General features: G+C 41.6%; 1 protein-coding gene and 1 long non-coding RNA gene across 4 annotated transcripts in view; one reads left to right on the plus strand and one right to left on the minus strand.

Annotated features, from left to right (window-relative positions):
- LOC138964297 (uncharacterized) overlaps positions 1 to 21,941 on the plus strand; it is a 300,694-nt gene that overhangs the window by 88,331 nt on the left and 190,422 nt on the right. The window lies entirely within an intron of this gene.
- On the minus strand, positions 211 to 18,461 carry LOC138964286 (protein bicaudal D-like). Of its 3 annotated transcripts, XM_070336200.1 has the most exons (7): positions 18,156 to 18,461; positions 13,962 to 14,177; positions 13,370 to 13,519; positions 12,087 to 12,521; positions 10,031 to 11,467; positions 6,195 to 6,210; positions 211 to 2,614 (listed from the first exon to the last, which is right to left on the minus strand). In XM_070336200.1, exons 1-7 carry the CDS (start codon positions 18,348 to 18,350, stop codon positions 2,541 to 2,543), a joined length of 2,523 nt encoding a protein of 840 aa, XP_070192301.1. In that variant the 5' UTR covers positions 18,351 to 18,461; the 3' UTR covers positions 211 to 2,540. The 3 variants fall into 3 exon arrangements, with proteins under 3 accessions (XP_070192301.1, XP_070192302.1, XP_070192300.1); XM_070336201.1 differs by lacking the exon at positions 6,195 to 6,210; XM_070336199.1 differs by lacking the exon at positions 6,195 to 6,210 and having other exon boundaries at positions 9,891 to 11,467.

Genomic DNA, 21,941 nt, shown 5'->3' on the forward strand with positions numbered 1-21,941 from the left:
CTGTGCTTGTGTGTGTGTGTGTGTGTGTGTGTGTGTGTGTGTGTGTGTGTGTGTGACTGTGCGTGTGTCTGTGTTTGCAGCTTCTGATTGATAATATTACTTAACAAGCTCCATAGAACGAATAAGAACGTGATAACAGGACGCAATCAATGCAGAAGTGTAAGAACGAAAAACAGTAAACACACCCACACACACACAAGATGGCAGACATTCCATTGTCTAAATCATTTAATAGTGCCACGTAGAGTACTGGCAACATACACATTACAATCAATAAAACGTAGCTAAATTGGGACAGCAAATGAAGATTTGCCGAGCAAAGCCAATTTAACAGCCTTGTAAGTTGCTTTCACAATAAAACCACTACACATACTGGTTCACACACCACGCATGAGCTCAAACAGAACATTCATTTCCGAATAACGATTGCAATAAAATCTGATTGACAGGGACAGCAACGGAGGCATGATGACCTAAAACGATGAAAAGAATTGAGAGTGTTTCCCATCGGTTAAGAGCTGGCAATGAGTGATTTGAACACATGATTATAGAGTCTAGGACAATAAATACTATTACAACTCATCTCTAGTTAGTTTGTGCAATAATAGGTAATGAGAATATCCATGTATAACCAACCCCACGATATTGCAAACTTAAAACCCTGTTGGAGTATTCTGTATTTACACCATGTAGCTTCGGTGGAAACAGGACTGACCTGTTACAATATCTCCCGAAGCAAACAATAACAACGTTTTGAGAATGAGGAGCATTTCTATACTCCATCAATAGACAAAACAAGCCAATATCACCCAAACTTCTTCCTATCATTTAACAGATTTACACGCATAAAGGAATCAACATATTACAATGTTGCATATCATCAATAAAATGCAGTTGTTAACTCGGTACGAAATTAGTCAGTATAAAAATACTTAAAACAAGAAAGAGAATAAAATAAAACCGAAAGTTAAACAACTATGTACATTACCATGAAAACAAAGGTTCAAGTGGAAAAACAAAGCTTACTGTTTTAAAAACTTTTACAAAATCCAAACAAAATTTGGTACACTGTGTAAGATTAACCAGAAGGTAAAACATTTGTTAATTTCTCAATTTTGACTAGCAAATTAATATGAAATAGCAACTTTCTTTACCAGAACAGTAAGGATGACAGTACTTTTTCACAATAAATGCAACAGGATGATTAGCACAAATAAGCTCTTTTCATCACTACTCCAAAATGAAATGCTAAGTCATTTCTGTATTAATCCAATCTGTTTCCGTGACCCACTAATGTGCAAGCTTGCATGTATGTGTACATTTATTAACGCATGATAAGGATGAAAAATGTTCAACAATATGGAGTGAAAAAATTCAGTTACTTAAAATTATCAAATAATGTATTATAATTTTGAAAGATATGGTTTCTGTATGCTTTTTTCGCCATCAAAAAGTTTGTAATTGCAAGAGATCACAAGAACCAAATAATCAGAAGCAAAAACAAATTTCACAAAAATTCATTCAACAATTTATACCAACCAAACCTGTCAATAGTTTCGAAAACATTTTGTGACTCCAAATAAGAAACAGGTACGACCTTTGATCAGCACATGGCAAATCTGTGGAAATGGCCTCCGTTATTCTGGAAATAAATATCTTGAAACCAGACTTTCTGATGGGTTCCGTGCAAAGGTCATTTGTTGAATTGTGTTAATCCTTGTCCAGGAGACTCTAGGCCAGGGCCAGGTCAAGCCCCAATATGAGGCATGACAGAACACTTCCTTGAGTGAAAGAACATTCAGCAGGAATGTCCCGTGAGTCAAACGCATAGATCAGTCCCTTTCGTCATGTTGAAAAACTAAGACACCGTTTTGCAAACTGTTCATCCTGTGGAGCAATGCGTAGGCTCAAAACACCCGGAAGCAGTTTGCAGTTCAACAAAAATTGTGTATAATTTCCCTGTATCCTTTAGATTCTCTCGTCATTGCACACGCACCGCAAACAAAAGTCACTGTGTGTAACCAAGGTCCATTTTGGCACCACAAATCACGTCGGTTCGACCAGTGGAACTTGTACACCGTGGTAAGTGGAGGTAGCTCATTATCTCAGTCACTCTCTGACATATAGTCACATAGGCATAAAAATAAGGAGACATTTCAGCTTGAGACAACAGAAGAGGGTAGGCACCGAGTCAGACCGTCTTTTTTCATCACAGGCTTGCCCACTTTGAGCGTAGCTGACAGCTGAAAAGGGTTTCCAGACTCTGATCGACTCAAGGTGCCAAGCAAGTCTCGGCAAGTACGGGTCTAGAAACAGAAGACAGGTCTCTGAAAACAGGATGCATCAGAGAAGAACCTAGAAAGTTGGGAGGGGTTCACAAAATGGCAGATTTTCAGTCTTTATCTCGCACAGACTGGTCGACCCCACAGGAATGCACTCCAGATCGAAAGGACGACCCCCGCAAAGAAAGAGAACTGACGTGAGCTAGTCGCGGGGGGAAGAAAGCTGGAGGCTCAGGGCTGTGGAGGTTGCGGTACGAGTCACATGCGTTCCTCAGTGATGCTGGTGGTCATCGGCTGGCTGCTGCAACTGCCAGGGCTGCAGGACATCAGCTCTGAAACACCCCACCACGCACAGTCAAAGCCACAGGAAAAACAAATGCCTTGTCTTGTCCTACTGTCTGTAATTGTAAACCAGAACATGTGATGACAAAAGACGAGTAACAGTTCTCTTTGTCATCACAGGCCTCTAAAGTACACCTATGAGGAACATGAACTGGTGATGTGCTAAAAGAGTCAAGATTTGTTTACCTTAAAAAAAAAATTAAAAAAATTAAAAAAAAGTCCTGCTTCTCTGTTTCTGAACAGAATGCGAAAGTTTCACCTGTGAGTATGCACGCTAATCAGTACAAAGGTGTGCAGCACTGCCCATGTGAATATTAGAACTTGACCAAGAGGTGCATTGCGCAGGATGATACCTCCCAATGGCTACGTGATTTTTCTTTATTCAAACACCAGGGAGAAATTTCTAACAAACTTTGAATTACTGACTTCAAAGTATAGAAGGATAAGGGAGAGAAAACGTGACAAAGCTCGAGCTGCATGCAAGCCTACGTGTCGTTTTGGATGGTAAAACAGCTCTTGCAAGCCACAGATTTATAGAAATTCTAACATAACTGAAGTTTCAAGAAGTGAAGAAATTTAAAAAGTACCCAAAAACACTACACAGAAATGTGCATGTTCCATGTGCTGCTCTTACATTAGGGCAGATACTATTCAAAAGATGACACTGAAAGTAAGGAGTCTAAGAGCTAGATCAAGAAAGCGAGTTAGAGCGAGACAGAGACTGAGAGTAGATTGCTTATTTTACAGGTGATCAAATGTCTCCTGGTAATGAGGCTGACAGCTGCAAAATTACATGCAGGCCACTTTATAAAAACATCATCTGGAAAGATTACAAAGGTAGGAGATTTTCAAAACTACAGAAGATGGTAGTAAAATCAAACTTTCCAAAACTTGAAGGTAGACCCCTCTGCTTTTAACTTTGATTGTGAGTGCATATGTTTGTTTGTGTGCATGCATGAGTCATTGAGTGTGTATGCAAATATATACCACACATTTTTAAATGACTTCAACCACATTTTATATTCAGACCCTTTTCTACAAGAAGATAGCCTGAGAGCGAAAGATTCACTTTTCTACTCCAAGGTTCTATATCTTGTACATGTATGTATACAAAAAAAATCAAGAAAAAGAAAAATTTCAAGAGAGAAACTTCAGAAAGTTCACTACGTTCAACTGTTTGTGTGCATAAGCATCAGACTGAGCAGTGCATTGCCACTGCAATGACTGTAACCGTATCCTGTTTTTGTGAATGTTTTTCTGCACTTAAAACGCATGCATTCAAACTGTGAGGGGTGTGGCTCAATACATCATGAACTTTACACACTATACATGTACTAACTTAAAGCCTGTTGCACAATCTTACCTGAGCAAACAAATATCATCTATTCCTGTAGACGTGAAACGTTGCTTAGATCTTTTATGAATATCACGGAGAACAGCATTAAAAATACAAGGCAGGCATGCACTCTGTTTACTTTATATAATCTGCCAGTTGCTACCAGTACGAACCAGTACCATTCTACAACCTCCCCAAAATCCTCTCCCACAACCCCGACCCACCCCCCTTTTTTTTTTATTTGATTAATTTCATTTTTGTGAACTATTGATTTATTTACTCATGTGTTTGTTTATCTATTCTGTACATACCCACAAACAAGTACTGATAAGTACTAGGAACAAAACAGGAACTACACAAAAACAACAATCTACATTAATGACAAGCAACCCTTCCTTTTGGCAATGACACATTACAAAACTACATGACATAACTTTTGCCACAGGGCTAAGCAACACAGCGCTGGGCCATAAGCCAGACAATCTCATAATCTGTCAGATCTGCGCACGGTGACCAATCTAATATTCTGAAACCTCTGCTCCCTGACAGTGATGGATGTACCTATTTGTTTGTCCCAGCCGGAAATATACATATGGAAATCTACATATATATATATATATTATCTTCTCCCTCCTGTCTGTTTTGCCTTCAAATCTGTGCTGCCCTGATTTTAGATACTGTAGTGATCAAGATATGTGTGTGTGTGTTCGTGTGTGTGTTCGTGTGTGTGTGCTGTAATTTCTGAGAATCTGCCCCGTAAGAGTGTACTTCCTTCCCCATTCATGATTTTTCTTTGAATGCATGTATTGACAATTCATAACAGTTCTACAAAAGACCACAAAATAAAAATAGTTGAAGTAAGTAACTGTACATGTACTGTGAAGAAGAAATGAACATAGGAACTTCTTTTCTTTTCCACAGCATCAGAATAAAGACGATACAATGGAACTGTTAACTTAGAAGTGTGCACATTAAAACAAACACAGCTAAGGAAAAAAAATGCACATAAATGTTCTCAAATGTGAAATGGAAACAAAATCATGTTTTGTGTTGTTGTTTTGGTGGGTTTTTTTTGGGAGAAGCATACGTTTTGGCACGACACTCACAGAACAGGGAAGCAAAAAATTACATCTATAGCAGAATGTTGCTGAAACAACCCAAATCAATCTCTTTGTAAACACCAAATATTTTGCTTAAGCTTTCAAATAAGCAGTTTTACCACTGACATCACTGCATGCAGAATACTTTCTCAGTGTCTGATACTTGTATTTGTTTGGATGTTCCTCAAAAACTCCACCTATAAATAGTTTACACCCCTTTCCCTTTTTGTTTTCATCTGTTGATTAAACAAAAAATTTCAAACATAACCAGACTAGGCTCATGTATTTTGTTGAACTGTTTACCAGACAAAACAACCGGAGAAGGCACATCTTCAGAAATAATAAAAAAGGCAACTTTTCTAAGATGTTTTCCCCCCATACATACTAAACTCATCATCTGTAACAATAACATGTTAACAGTACACACCAACAGCTTACTTGAACTGAAGAACATATCATGCAAGTACTTTCTCAGAATCTTTACAGAAAACAAGATTAGAAATGGGAAGATTATTTATTTGGTAAGAAGAGGTACATGTATTTGCACATACGTATTTTCAAATCATATGTTCATAAACAAAAGAGTAAAACATGTACTATGATGTAGCAGAAGAAAAGAATGACAGACAAGTCCTGAGTCTAGAGAAATATGGTTACAGCATACTTAATTAATTAAACAAATATATCAATCAGTGTGTTTTAGAAATAAAATCTGCAGCCTCCTATCCAAATAAACTATCAAGTGTATATCATCAGTCTGCCCATTAACAGAAATATATTATATGTGTACACAAGTCGGACAAAACCAATCACTATCTAAAGTATCTTACTCAGTATCTACTGTGATTCACATCACTAAGTGTCAAGATCACTGCAAGTTATTCACATCACTATCTATTTGTTAATTTTCACTTCTAACTCAGATTAGGAACATAAAAAACCAATTCTTTTTAGAAAAAAGTTTACAGAAAATTGTGCAGACTAGAAAACTGAAAGGCAACTGAAAGAACACAGGCCGCCGGGTCAGACAGTCAAATATCACAGCAAAGTTGAAGACAAAAAGCATTAAAAATGGCGGTAGCAGCAGCATGCTAAGAGGGAAAGAGGGAGAACCTGGAGGAAGGCAGAGCTTACTGTTAATCCCTTGTTGCTGTAGAGGTCCAAGTGGTCAGCAAAATAGTCAGGTATCATAATTTATTAGTCACACACTCTCACAACTTTTATTGTCTGAATTTACAATTCACTCACTTTAGCGGTGCTTTAATCACTGTTACTCTCAGTTTCAAAAACAGTTACGTTCACTCAGACTTTTGTGCTGAACTCTCATCACATTATGGTAATCAACTACTATACTACTGCATTCTCTCTAATAAGAAAGCAACTCACAGCATTGTTAGAAATAACGTGCACTTATAACTTTCATTCAATTTACTTTTTCTCCCTGAAGTAATAAAAGTACACAAGTTCAAGAAAAAAAAGTGCTACTTTATAAAAAAAACCACCAGTTTTTACTTTTCATGAAAGGAGATCTCTCCCTACAACGTTAAAAACAATAAATATTACACTTTTGTTGTTGTTGCAGACTCACAAGCAACACCATTTTCAGTTGCTCAAGATAATACTTTAAAAGTGACAATTTACATGCAGGCTGGGCTTTCTTCTGCACTATTACGACTAAAGTTTGAAGAAACAATTTGAGATAGTTCATCAACAACACTAAAATACTGTACCTGAAAAATAGCACTCAAACTGCTTCCAGGATTGTACTCAAGAGAAATTAGATGAATCTTTTCTTGTCAGATTGAAGAAGAAATAAATTCGAGCACTTACCTTTTCAGTCTTGTCAAATTGAGAAGATGCATCACATGATCAGATCCCTCCATGGGAAATCAGTGATGTGAGACTGACCGTCACCAAAATGTGATCCCACCATGAGAAATGACCCAGTGACATAACAACTAACTGACCAGGAGAGGTATCCACGAGTAGTGACAAATTTGAAGTGGCTTTAGCGGCCATCATCATTGTAGCTAAAGGGCTCTAAATTCTGATTTTAACTGCTATTCACGTCACCTATTGCGAACTCTTTAGCTATCAAGGTTGTTACCTCACTTCTTGCTATGTACACATTCGCAAAACCGTTATCAAAGAAAATCACGGCCATTTGACGCTCCCCTACTAGCAAAGAGATGCACGATCAGCGAGGTGCCCCATTGCATAAGACCACATGCTGATACAGCCATACAAACATCAATCAAAAACCGGCAGCTTCACACTGCTAGGGATTTTAGCGGCAAGAGGGGGGTTCGTTACAGCTGTAAATGAGTTCCATGAATGGCAATTAGGGCGACTTACAGTTCAAACAGCACCAACATGCGGTCAACTGCCACTAAAAATGTATCCTGAATACCTCTCCTGAACAAGTCCTGAAAATGTGGATAGTTTCTGAAAGGTGACCCCTCAATTCTCCCTTTACTAAGATCTCATGGACACGATTATGTCATGACAAATGATGATCATATGATATGAAATGAATTATGATATCGGTAGTTTCTCTGGAGGAGAACCTAAACTGTTCAGTTTTCTCTCTATACCACAAACATAATTATTTAAACAGAGACATTCTGTTGTTTGTGCGAAAGACATTCCGTAGGTTGGTTTTGACACTCTCGCTTTAAAATTGGTGTCTGCAGTATATATATATGAAGCTGCCTCACAGATAAGGCATACAAATCTAACATGGTCTCCTAAAGGTTATAATATATTTAATCTATTAGAGGACAGCAGAACTTAGCAATACTCAGACTTCATGATCATACCATTCAATACATAGCTAAGATCTGAACTTTGCTCCAAATTTGTATACCACAGGGTCTTTGGAGATGCAGCACTTTTTTAAGAACAAAGTGATGCAAATTGTCATTCAAGTTTTGTAATAGATGATACCCAACACTGAGGATCAAAAGCTGTTCTATTTTCAAAAACTCACAACAGCAGATCGTCTTGATCTACCTTAATAATGAACCATAGTTCCAAAGGCTACATGAACCATAGTTCCAAAGGCTACCCTACAACTAATAGGCTGACAATGCTTGCTTTGACTATGCCACTTTAAAAGAAGAACAAGTCGCGTAAGGCGAAATTACAACATTTAGTCAAGCTGTCGAACTAACAGAATGAAACTGAACTCACTGCATTTTTACAGCAAGAGCGTATACTCGTAGCATCGTCAGTCCACCGCTCGATGCACAGGCAGTGAAATTGACAAGAAGAGCGGGGTAGTAGTTGCGCTGAGAAGGATAGCACGCTTTTCTTTATCTCTATTCTTTTTAACTTTCTGAGCGTGTTTTTAATCCAAACATATCACATCTATATGTTTTTGGAATCAGGAACCCACAAGGAACAAGATGAAATTGTTTTTAAATCGATTTCGGAAATTTTATTTTAATAATATTTTTATATTTTTAATTTTCAGAGCTTGTTTTTAATCTGAATATAACATATTTATATGTTTTTGGAATCAGAAAATGATGAAGAATAAGATAAACGTAAATTTGGATCGTTTTAAAAAACAATTTTTTTTCCAATTTTCAGATTTTTAATGACCAAAGTCATTAATTAATCTTTAAGCCACCAAGCTGAAATGCAATACCGAAGTCCGGCCTTCGTCGAAGATTGCTGGGCCAAAATTTCAATCAATTTGATTGAAAAATGAGGGTGTGACAGTGCCGCCTCAACTTTTACAAAAAGCCGGATATGACGTCATTTATCGAAAAAAAGAAAAAAACGTCCGGGGATATCATTCCCAGGAACTCTCATGTCAAATTTCATAAAGATCGGTCCAGTAGTTTGGTCTGAATCGCTCTACACACACACACACAGACAGACACACACACACACACACACACACATACACCACAACCCTCGTCTCGATTCCCCCCTCTACGTTAAAACATTTAGTCAAAACTTGACTAAATATAAAAAAGCGAGGATGAAATGCAAGGCTCTAACTACGTATGAACTTGTTACTACTACCATCCTGCCATGGATGTAGTTTAACCAGCCGAGTCTGATTTTCTCAGTATTAATGCTTGTACGGTAGTGTCTAATTCATAACAAACCTAACAAGTTACATGTTAGTGTCCAGAGAAATAAGTGACAGTACAAATGAAATAATGTAAAACGAGAAAAAAAACTTCATAGCACCAAGGTGAGCACAGATTTGTATCCTATGATTTCAGCCGTATTGATGTCTTCTGTTCTTTTTCTCTTATTTTCCTCCACCCCCAATGTAATGGTCCATATTCACAATTCTTCAATCAAAAATAGCAGCCTGAAAACTTGGAGTGTTCTTTCCATGAATCCAATACTTCTAATTAAATACAAGCTGTACTTTTGAATTCCTGTACAGATCTTTAAAGATTTTTTTTCTCCAAACAGCAACAACAAAAACTAGCTAAGTCATTAAGAAAACCTGTACTCGCCTCAATGCTTCTGGTACAGAATTACTGAATGGGTTAATATGTGAAAGTTTTGTCTCATGAGAGATGCCTGGCGACAGCCCTTAGAACAGATCATGAGATGGATGGGATAAATGGTAGTGAAAAGTAACTGCAGAAAAGGTACATGTTTACATGTGGTTATGTACAAATGGATGGATTAGGTGTCCTATAAGGTCCACTCCCACGATGCAGCTAGCAACTAGCAGCCACCCAAGCCACAAGGAAAGAAACAGGGGGAGCCAGTGAGTGAGTGAACCGACAGATAAGAAGAAGAAGAGTAAGATGAAAGGGGTAGCAAGCCCAGGCGGGGTGGTGTTATGTCACTTACCCAAAGCTCTGTGCACCAAGCTCAGCGGCTGCCCAGCCTGCCTAACTCTAATAGTCTCGGCGGAAGTTTTGTAGGACCCGCCGGGAGTAGCCCCCATAGTCCTCAGAGGACCCATGGGACGAGTGGCTGCTCTGACTTACTTTGGAGTTGGTCATCTTGCCCGCCCCTCGCCCACCGGGCCGGCGGGTCATGTTGCGACGCTCGCGGTCAAACTCCAGGTCCTCCAGACGCTGGGTCAGAGCCAGTTTCTGCTGGATGGCCATGCGCAGCAGAGAGTTCAAGGTCTTCTTCTCCTCGTCCGCCGCCGCCAGTTGCCGCTGGCACTCGTCCAGCTGGGTGACGTACTCGTCACAGCGGGTGGCGAACATGGCCCGCAGGGAGGCGAAGGTGGCCGCGTCCTCTTTAAGGGATTTCAGTTCGTTGCGCAGCTTCAACATGGTCTCTGTCACAATGACTTTCTCGTTCTCGTACTTCTGCTTGAGGTTGGCTAGGGCCACCTCGGCGGTGGACTTGTTGGCCTTAAGTACGGAGCGCAGGGTGGCGATCTGTTCACGCTTGGTGGACAGCATGGCCTTCAACTTGATCACCTGTTCTTGAAGCTCCATGACGTCCTCGGCGTTGTCCCCAGAGCCGCTGTCGCGGTTCCAGTTCTTGGAGCTCTCCATCAGGTGCTCCACCGCCTGCTTGAGGAACTTCACCTGGTCCACAACAGTCTCTGACAGCTTCTCGCACGACGTGGGGTCACCCTTGGCATCCATGGCCTTCCTCTCCCGTCGGGATTTTGATTTGAGCTTAGCAGGGGTGGATTTGCTTTCAGCAGTGGTGTTAGCATCAGCAGAGGGGAGGGGCTTGCTCTCAGCAGTGGGTGTGGAAGGTTCCTCGCTGCTCTCGCGACCGCTTCTGGGCTGGACCGGTTCCACGGAGGACTTGGCGTGGTCGAGCATGACGCGAGACGGGGTCTCTCCGCTGACCTCGCACACCAGGTGGTAGAGCTGGGCCAGGTCCTCCGTGATGCGCACAAGCTCAGCTTGAGTGGAGCTGACGCTGCCGTTGGCCCTGCTGGCCTGCTCCGTCAGACTCTTCATCTCACGGTCCTGCTCCCTCATGGTCTCCTCGTACTGCATGCACTTCTTCTTCAGCTCCATCAGGGCATCGTCAAACTCAGTGCCCGTGCCCAGATTGCCCAAAGCCGCCGCGCTCTGCAGTTGGTTGATCTCCGCCTGCAGACTGCCGATCTCGTTCAGCGCTGTCTTGTACTTCTTGTCCTTCAGCTGCAGGTTATTGCGCAGCTGAAGCAGAGCCCTCTTTTCTGGGTCGGTCTCCTCTTCCATCTCGCGCAGCATGGTCTCGTCAAAGGACACCTCAAGGTCGTTGGGCAGCCGGGCGGCTGTGGTTTCGCGCACGGCGGAGAGGGAGGAGATGTAAGACTTGAGCTGGTCGGCCCGCTTCTTCTGCTCCACCAGGTCCAGCTGGGTGTCCTGCATTAGCTTGCGTGCCTCATCAAGTGCCTTCTGCATCTCCATCTTCTCCTCCTCCGACTGCTGCAGCATGGATTCCAGCTTGCCAACCTCAGTCACCTGTACACACCCAGGAAAAATGCTAATTTACTCATGAAAACTTGCGAACTGCTGACTAAGGCGGTACTTAATTGACTTGACTTTGCAAAGACTTCATTAAGTCTTTTAACTGAAAACTCAGTGCCAAAGCTTCTTGACATAGACTTAGCGAAGTCAGCTTCACCCCGACTAATAGGGGGCTTAAAGGAATGGTCTTCATTCTGTCAGACTTATCACAGTCAGCAAATCCATTTTATATTATAATACAAAACACATGCATTATGCTTCACAAATTGCAGATAAACCTTCAGCTGTACTGCTCTACTCGTTTTCAGAAAGAAACATAATTCTAACATGTGCAGAATTCACATTACATCATCTGGTCCAATGTGTCACAACAACGCAATCAACGTGTGTACATTTCCTAGAACACATGATCAAATTTCTTACTTGCATCACACCTATGGTGATCATTCTGGTAGAAAAGTTCCTATCCACACACACACACAGAAAAGACAAACACTCACAAAATTGCTTTGTTCAGCATTAATCACTACAGCAACGACTTTAAAGTCTATGGGGAAAACTACATTCAAACCCAAGAAAGAAAGAAATATCAAAGCACAAGTGGTAGACGTACCTGAATCTCACTGAGGATGTCCCCCACATTACCAGGGCGTGGCGTGGGAGGGGCTTCCCCGTCCTTCTTGGAGAAGGAGAAGTCGGCCTCAATCCGCTTGAGCGCCGGGTGGTCCTGCCCCTCCCCGTCCTCCTCCGCACCAGAGTCCTGCGACGACTCGTTGTTGGAGTACGTCGAAACGGTCAGGCCCTCTGTCAGGCCGCTGAAGTGCGCCAGGTTGCTGAGGTTGAACATGGACTCCCGCGTCAGACGCTGGTCCAGCTCTTTCTTGAGAGCGTGCTTCTGCTCGCGCTCGGCCTGCAGGGAGCTGAGAGCCTCCTCCAGGTTCCTCTCCACGATCCTGCGGAGGTTGGTCATCTCCTCCAACTGGAGGTGGAGGTCCTCCGTCTCCTCCTGCAGGCGCCTTCTCTCGTGCTTTACAGCCTCAAACTCCACCTGAACGCATACAGAGAATACCCATTCAGAAGAAAGATTTTATTTGAGATTCTAGCTGATGCGCGAGTCTATGTTCTACCTCAGCAGGTCATACATTACACCTCCTGCTTGCATACAGAGAAAACCCATTCAGATAAAAGTATATAATTGAGATTCTAGCTGATACCGGAGTCTATATTTTAACTCAGCAGGTCCTAAATTTCAAGCCAAGGAAAGGGGCATTTACTACCTCACGCTCGTCAGCATGGCTTTCTCTACACAAAATATATATTGAAAAGTGATGCCATTTTAGCCATTCACTTTTTTCAACCATTTGGTTGATCACTTAAAACAATATGCACCAATCAAACACAAAACCTAATCACAACTACGTTTAAAAAAAGCATCAGAAACACTTTAACATGGTTTTGGGTTTTGATGCTTAGGAATGATGCTTAGGAACCCCAGAATCATTGTTGTTATCAGGGTTTCATTTACTAGTGCGCCCTGCGCCATTGGCGCATTAAATCTGAAAATGTCCCATCACAATTCTCTTCAGTGCGTCAACGGGCGCATTGAGATTACGTACCACTGCGCCACCAAATGTACACTTTACATCGGATTACACACACACACACATACAGAGATAACACGACATAGCGGCTAATTCTCAGATGGCACCATATTGCATCATTTTGCATCTTTGATCAAAAACGCGTAGAGGCCTCTTTGGCGCTTCTTGCCTTCGACTAAGCTTATGTCCCATCGGAATTTGGTTGAGGGGGACAAATGTCCCATTGCCTTTTACTCCCAGGCTAAAAAACTTTGTGTTATTGTTCACTTCCATGACAAAAAACACAACGACCTACCTGGCTTGTCTTCAGCTGCGAGACAGTCTTCTGCAGGGAGATGTTCTCCTCCTCCAGCTCCGCATAGTCGGCCAAGTTACGATTCTCTCGTACCTTGTACTCGCGATTTTCATGCTTCAGCTGGTTTCGCTGGGCCTCCAAAACCTCAACCTAGCAACAGACAGCGGAAGAAAATTATACGTAAGTCATTAAAGCGTGCAGCATGGCTTGTTCAGATAATCTGCAGATATATATATCATTCTCAAGGAATTACTATGCTTGCAGTTAAAATAACGTAAAATACCAAACCAATCTACACTCAAGATGTAAAAGAAAATACAAATGTAACTTGTAAGACCAAACACAAATAAAGCTGTATGCATCGTCAGTCTGAGCAGTTTATCTCTCTTTTGCACTGAAAATTTGCAATGTAACTAAAAAGCTGAATAACTTAGTAACATAGCATTTACATAGAACTACAAAAATCAAAAACACAGCCACTCATGGACAACACTGGCAGACTAAACACTGTTTAAACATTAACCTGATAGTCATACTTACAAATTTGTTTAAAAACAAGTGAACAATTTTCAGCATCATGTACAATACACACCTGATGGCTGAGTTCGGTGACGTTCGCCGAAAGCCGCTCATTTTCAATGTTGAGCCGCTCCAAGGAGTGGTTGACGGCTTTGAGCTCCGTCTCCAGCTCACTGATGGAGGACTGGTAGTTCTCCTCCCTCTGAGCCGTCTCCTCCAGGAAGCGCTCCTCATGGTGTGCTCCTGATTGATGATGTCGTCGCAGATCTATGTGGTGCTTGTTCAGAGCCTGAAATTAACAAGTGAAAAGTCACATAAAATAGCAAAACATAAAAGAGTCATCATTTGATGATACAGTATCATAGTTCATTCATCTGCTTTTAATCTAGTACCAGACCTGGGAACCCCTGTTTTAGTTTACACTTGGAGTAAATTTCTCAAACAATCAAACATCCATGATTAAAACATGCTTCACACGCATCCGTCGCATCATTAATTAAGTTAATAAATACATTTAAAACAAATGCTTCTCTTAATGATTACTGACAAAAACTGTACTCATGTGTCAAAATACTCGATCAACTTGGGAATGCGCTTGTGAAGAAAAGTATTCTTGGAATTTTTCTCCTCGTATTTTTTTCCCACTGACTGTAATGATCGTATTCTAGACAATCATGCGTCCAAAATACGGCGAAATCGTATGGGTTCGCAAGTCTGTAGTACTGTACACATGCTTGAAAATTCCAGAATAGATTTAACCCTGTAATCTTAGCTAAACCCTCAGTGACCTGAGTGACAGTCTATTCAGAGAAAGTACTAGGGTCTGCAAGAATAGATTTTCATAATTCTCACTGACTTTTTGACTAGACAACTATGACTACAGTTTAAATATTGACTTATTGTTTATTAGTAGACAGTCTAACACTTTGAAACATGTAGTCTTTCTTTAAAAGGTTGCACAATCTGCCAAGAAAACCAAGAGAATAGATGTCAAACAACATAATCTACTCAAATACATATCTGCATTGTAGATTGTCTTGTATTCAGTAACAATTACTAACATGACTCATGTTCACCCAATTCAATTTCTCTGGGCTTCACAAATTCCATACAAGAGCTACAAGAAACACATTCTATCACTGAGGGAACATTTTAATATATATATATCTATATATATATACGACTAGTGTCTGTGTGTCTGTCTGTGTATCTGTCTGTGTGTCTGTGTGTCTGTGCGCGATGCACGGCCAAAGTTCTCGATGGATCTGCTTCAAATTTGGTGGGCATATTCAAGTAGACCCGGGACACGACACAACCTGGTCGATATTTCAACACGTGCTCTCAGCGCGCAGCGCGGAACCGATTTTGGTTCCACCTCAGCTATTTTGGTTCCACCTCAGCTTACCCGGGCCCCCATACCGACACACCATAGCCGCTACACCACATCACAACGCCAAAGTTCTCGGTGGATCTTTTTCAAATTTGGACACCGTATTCAGCTACACCCCGGACACAATATCATCGATGAGATATTTCAACACGTGCTCTCAGCGCGCAGCGCTGAACTCATTTTCGTTTTTGTGTTCATTTCACCATTATAAGTAACTCTTCCTTATCTTCTCCAGTGTTTGGCGTTTATCTCCCTTCCTTCGTGTGGCTTTCCCGTTCAGTTGTAAGTTACTACACTGCGCTGTCCACTGCGCTGAGCGTCTTCGGATATTCCCGGCGTTCTGTTACTGTTACCTATTTTTAGAAGGTCAACGCAGTGTACAGAACGTAAATTGGACCCGTAAATTATCCTCACTGTAAAAGTGCAAAGGTCGAATCAATTTATAGCCACGCGAAAAATACACTGTCATCTATCTCTCTATAGATACGGCTTCTCTGTGTTTGTGTGTGTGTGTGTGTGAGTGTGTGTGTCTCTATGTAAGCAACACCTGTGCATTCTTCAGTTCTGTTTGTGATGTGGTCTGGCGGCTTTTGTGTAATTTTATGTACTGGCCTTCCTTTGAGAAGCCATAACTTGCTCAGTCCTGTTTGAGTGGAGTTCGCCTCCAAAGGTGATTAACACGGTTACATTCGTCGACAAGGATGGGACTCGATATGGTCAGGAATGGCATTATGGCCACTGAATCATTTTCGTGCTGTTCCCATTCCACGAATCTGGGAGGGACCTAAGCTTGGCGGGTCCATAGTTCGGCGTACGGCTCTAAGTACTTCTTCCCGGCGAAGCCGTCTACCCGGCGAAGCGGGTATTCATTCAAGTATATAGATATAATAAAAAAATCATCATAGTCATACTTTTGCTCTGATTTAAATTGAGGGGTTAACAGGTAACAATACGTTACCATCCAGTTTTCTATCCCTCCAATAACATCAAATGTTGTCACCCACGTACCTGAATTTGATCTTCAAGTTTAACTTTTAGTTTTAAGGCTGATAGTGATAAGTTAAATAGAAATGAGATTCCCTCTTACAACATAGTTTACCATAAGGAAGACAGATTTCATTCTTTTGATTTAATTGGTATCTTATTGTGGGAAAATGTAAACTTTGGCACATCATTAGTGATGAGGAAGAGTAATTATTACTAATACTAATAGTAATACTAACTAAGCATATTGTGCCACCTTCTCTCTGCTGACAGTCTTTCTTTCTTTATTTGGTGTTTAACGTCGTTTTCAACCACGAAGGTTATATCGCGACGGGGGAAGGGGGGAGATGGGATAGAGCCACTTGTCAATTGTTTCTTGTTCACAAAAGCACTAATCAAAAAATTGCTCCAGGGGCTTGCAAAGTAGTACAATATATGACCTTACTGGGAGAATTCTCTGCTGACAGTCAATTGGCACACATATATTATATGTGACTGTGAAGTGTGAGTGAGAAAAACCTAATGATCTGTACTGGAGGTATAACAATTAACATCTCACTCCTTTCAGTTTCACATGCATAATTTAGACAGGGTATCAGTTATCAGTCATTCCAAATCCAATCCAGCTCCCAATTCTCTACTGCCAATACATTGTCAGCAGGTGTGTGAAATGTTAAAAATGTTACACTTACAGTTTCACCAAAAGCAGCAGAAATTAGACACCCCCCTAAGTACAATAAGACCACACACACACACAAAAAGAAGAAAGACAAAAAAAGACAGCCACTGGGGAATTGGGAATGTCAAGCAAGGCAGTAGACAAACAAAGTAGCATTAATTTGTGACGGCTCTCCCTTTATGCATAACACTAACACTAACAGCACCCCTCCTTCGTACACAGTGTCGCTCCTCTTGAGTAATTCCCAATGTCAATACACACTGTGCTCTTGACCCACATAGCCCCCCAAACCTGTGAGTGTGAGCATGAAAATTACTGCAGAATGAATGTTACCCATCCCACTTTGGCACTTAGTTTTGTGGTGCTACAGTTTATTAATAGCAGATCTTCCTACACATGAACTTGATGGGATTGGGAAAAAAAGCCTGCCTAACAAACCTGTCTTACAACACAAGTATGTTCTGAGTCTGAAAGTGAAACAGTGTCATGCATGTATTATTAACGGATAAGTGACTGCCAAAGTATATATGCTGTCAGTGTCAGCTCCACATTCAATTTCTCAGACTGAGTAAAAAAAAACAAATCTGCAATTTAGTCAAGTTAAGTCACAGAAAGAAACCTGTGTTGTGTATGCAGTGCTACATACATGATTTCTCATGATTCTGTTTCAAGCTGGGCAGTTAAATGTCAACGTCACCTCATCAGATTATAATTTATAATATATATTCAACAAGCAGGTCATAGGATCTCATTTTTAAACAAAAGCCCCAACAAAAGGGGTGTAAAATAAAATCACAATGCAAGGCGTTAACAATGACAATAATCTCCATCATCTCGAAACCTGTCTCAGCGGGTGTTTGCACAGAGCATCAGAGGACAGACGAGAACGTACTTCTCCTAGACACACGCATTTCCAAACACTTATCCACCGATTTTGAACCAAACACTCTTTTTTTCTCCATCTCTCGAGGTGTTGATATCCATGTAAGACACGTGTGTTCTTATCACTTCTGTTGTGCATGACAACTGTCAGCAGCATCACCAGTGAATCATCATAAAAGTGACGAAACCAAGTTGGAGGCAAGCCATTGCGCATTGCCTTGCGGGCCACCGGGTTGCCATCGATCGAAAGCTGCGATTTAGCAAAGCATCCAGAAGAATAAACACGACTTAATCGGGAGTATTACAATTTCCAAAAACAAAGCAACACTCACCTCTCTGGCAAACGCCAATTCGGACTTCAAGGTTTCAGCCTGGGTTTCTAACTCGTCATATTGAGCTTGCAACTGTTGCTTTTCCTCGAGGACAACCAAACCGTACTCGGCTGCCTGGACTTTCTCGCGAGCAGTTTCGGCAAGCTCAGTATTGAGCCGCTCGACTTCCTTTTGAATATCAGTCGATGTTTCCATTTTTCGCCCTGGATTTTAAACCATCTTAAACAAAAGGTAGATCGAGCATTAGACTGCCAGAGGAGGGCTAGAAAACCTTTCACGGCGAATCGTCGCCATGTCTGGACGAAATTATGCAGTTATTCAGAGGTCACTTGCCGAAAACTTCCGGGTCAAACTGATCATCAGAGGGGTGAGAGGTCAGAGGGTACGAGGTCATGTATTCCAAGCCGATAGAAGAGCACTTTTCAAAACAAAACAAAGCAACAATCCCCCTCCCACAACCCCCACACTACCTCCCACCAACTATCACCACAAACTCACACACAAAATTACGCAATTCTTTATTTTCCGGGGGTCTGACTAATTACACGCGCGACCACGCGCGATCCCGCCGCCCGACGGCCTCAAACTAAAGCACTTACATGTCATCTGTTTGTTGTTATAGTATCACCATAGTATTTTCTGACGTTGTATTATGTTTTAAGCCATAGAAATGAAAAGGGATTTGTAATAAATTTTTGAAGAGCTAGCGAGCAAAAGTGAAAGCGTCGGATTTCTGTCACTGTGACATCATCCGACCATGTCCGACTTGTTTTTAGAACACACGCGACCTCAAACTAAAGCAATTTACATGTAATATATAATTTGTTGCTCTAGTATCTGCTCAGTATTTTTTCACGTTGTATCATGTCCGCGAGTGAAACTTGAGTCCAGTGAGTCCGGTGTGACGATGACATCTTGGCCCCGTGGTCATATTACGATTCTCGACCTCACGTACGGTCGTTGATCTTGTACATATAAACTCCACACTGAATAAAAAAAACCACCCTTCGATAGTAATGATGAGCGACCTTGGGTACCTTACATTCATTTAATTTGCCCAACCAATTTTATTTATTTAACTTAGAAATTTGATTCATCCTAAAATGTTTCCCTTCTCATTCAAGGGACGTATAACCACTCAGTAGGCTACACGTTTTCGAAGAAATCGATTTTTGGGGTGAAATCTATTAAATTTCACCACCAATTTTCTTCACATGCAAGAAACTGACATGCTTTTTGTCCTTAAATAATTTCACTTCATTATTTTTACCAGGCCAGAAACAACATTTCAGTCTCGAGTATAAATCGAGGGGGTAATATGACGGCAGGGCCAAGATGACGGCGTCACACCGCCCTAACACATCTCATCATTTCCAAATTATCATCATCGATTCAATTTCCATCTTTTTGGAACCTGATCACAAATGGCTGATCAGTAATCGATCTTGTTTCCTTCTCGTTCCTCAAACTGACCTGGTTACACGTGTGCCACTGATATTATACACTGGCAGCCTTCTGAAGCAGACAACCATTTTGAGCTGGTATTTCCACCGGTTTTAAAGTTTGCTTCCAAAAGTCATGGTGCACCGCTTTCAGTCTCAGTCAACAGATGAAACGAGGGTTTAATTTGTCAGAGACAAATCTTAAAATATGTTTCAGTTCCTTCTGCCATTGACACTCCTCGAAAAGTGCCCCTTTAAATAATACACTGACACACACACATACACACACATACACACACACGTACCCGCCCGATGATACACACCGTAACACTGACACTGACGCGCGCACGCACACACACACACACACACACACACACACACACACACACACAGACACAGACACACACACACACACACACACACACATAAAGAGCGAGTAGGAAAATAAAAGAGCAAGGATCTTGTGTGTTTCATTTCTTTTTTCTTTTTTCTGCGTGTTAGGAATTTATACTACAGTTGTCAGCTTCCATAAAATAGACAGGCACTCAACAAAAACAAAAACACAGCCCAAAGTAATGTAGTAACACGACATTGCACAGAATAAGTCACGTCAGCGTCAAAATCGTGGTACGGTACTTGCATGTTTACAGAAGAGAAAGAGAGATTGCATACTAGTGCATGCGTGCATATATGAGCGATTGAGAAAAGAATGAGACTCAGATCTTCAAAATTAGCAAGTCACCAACACAAAATATGTGATGAAAACAATGCACAAATGGCTATCTAATAATAAGATTCTTGTAATGCTTTTCTTAATACAATCCATAGGTAGACACTTGTGCGCGCGCGCACACACACACACACACACACACACACACACACTCCAGTGGGCGGATCAGTTCATTTTATGGGGGGGGGGGGTTTCCAAAATTATATTGTGAAGATATTGGTGTGAAGGCGCTTAGCTTGCTAGGGGGGTCCGGGGGCATGCCCCCCCGGAAAATTTTGAAACAAAGGATGCAGAATGGTGCAATCTGGTGCATTCTGAGGATGATCATTACCAGTTTCAGGCACTGAGCAGATTTTGTCACTGATTAATACCCCAAAAATTGAAACTCAATTTTGGCTGGGGGGGGGGGGGGGTTCCGGAAACCCCAGAACCCCCCCCCCCCCCCTCGTCCGCCCCTGCACACACACACACACACACACACACACACACACAAATAAGCAAACAAACACTGTTGTGACCAATGTAGGGGAGATAAACACATTTTTAGGGTTGTTAGAACAGTCGCTGTCAAAGAAGTTAGTTGCTTCCCTTTCATTTTGTTTCGTCAACAAGAACTACCAACCACGACTGGTCAATACATATTATAATACAGAACAACTGAACAGAACATTATGTCGAAGTTTTAAAACTCAAGAACAAGAACAACTGTGTCGCCCAACTTTTTCTTGCAGTGACTGATATGTGGCATGGGTTGAACATTAAAGTAAATACAGTTGGATTCTACGTTAGAAAAGTGACTTGAATCTTGAAACCAGCCGTCCCGGTCGGCTTCGGCATTGATTCAATAGACGATGTTTGGAAATAACTCTGTTGGGTTTTTATGGATTGTGAAAGAGTGAATACCCTTTCTTTCAGTGAGACCAATAATCCACACGGGCTCCGGCTTGTCCACAGGCTGTTTCAGACACACGGACTGGGTGGCCGAGTGGTAACGCACTTGCGCCCGGAAGCGAGAGGTTGCGAATTCGACCCTGGGTCAGGGCGTTAGCAATTTTCTCCCCCCTTTCCTAACCTAGGTACGTGATGGGTTCAAGTGCTAGTCTTTCCGGCGGATGAGACGAAAAACCGAGGTCCCTTCGTGTACACTACATTGGGTGTGCACGTTAAAGATCCCACGATTGACAAAAGGGTCTTTCCTGGCAAAATTGTATTGGCATAGATAAAAAAAAATGTCCACCAAAATACCCGTGTGACTTGGAATAATAGGCCGGGAAAAGTAGGATATGCGCCGAAATGGCTGCGATCTGCTGGTCGATGTGAATGCGTGATGTATTGTGTAAAAAATTCCATCTCACACGGCATAAATAGATCCCTGCGCCTTGAGTCCGAGTCTGGAGATACGCGCGCGATATAAGACTTCATATAACATAACACTCCAGTCCTCGCTAGTGACTAGCCCGTGGCCAGCAGATCGCAGCCATTTCGGCGCATATCCTACTTTTCACGACCAAAATTCAGGGTGTTAGCCTGAAAAACTTATGACCTCCCTCCTTGACCCATAGAATAGACGAATTCCGAAAAATAACTCTGTCGGGCTTGTATTTCTTTCTTTAT

This window comes from Littorina saxatilis, linkage group LG4, assembly GCF_037325665.1.
Source record: "Littorina saxatilis isolate snail1 linkage group LG4, US_GU_Lsax_2.0, whole genome shotgun sequence".
Lineage (NCBI taxonomy): Eukaryota > Metazoa > Mollusca > Gastropoda > Littorinimorpha > Littorinidae > Littorina > Littorina saxatilis.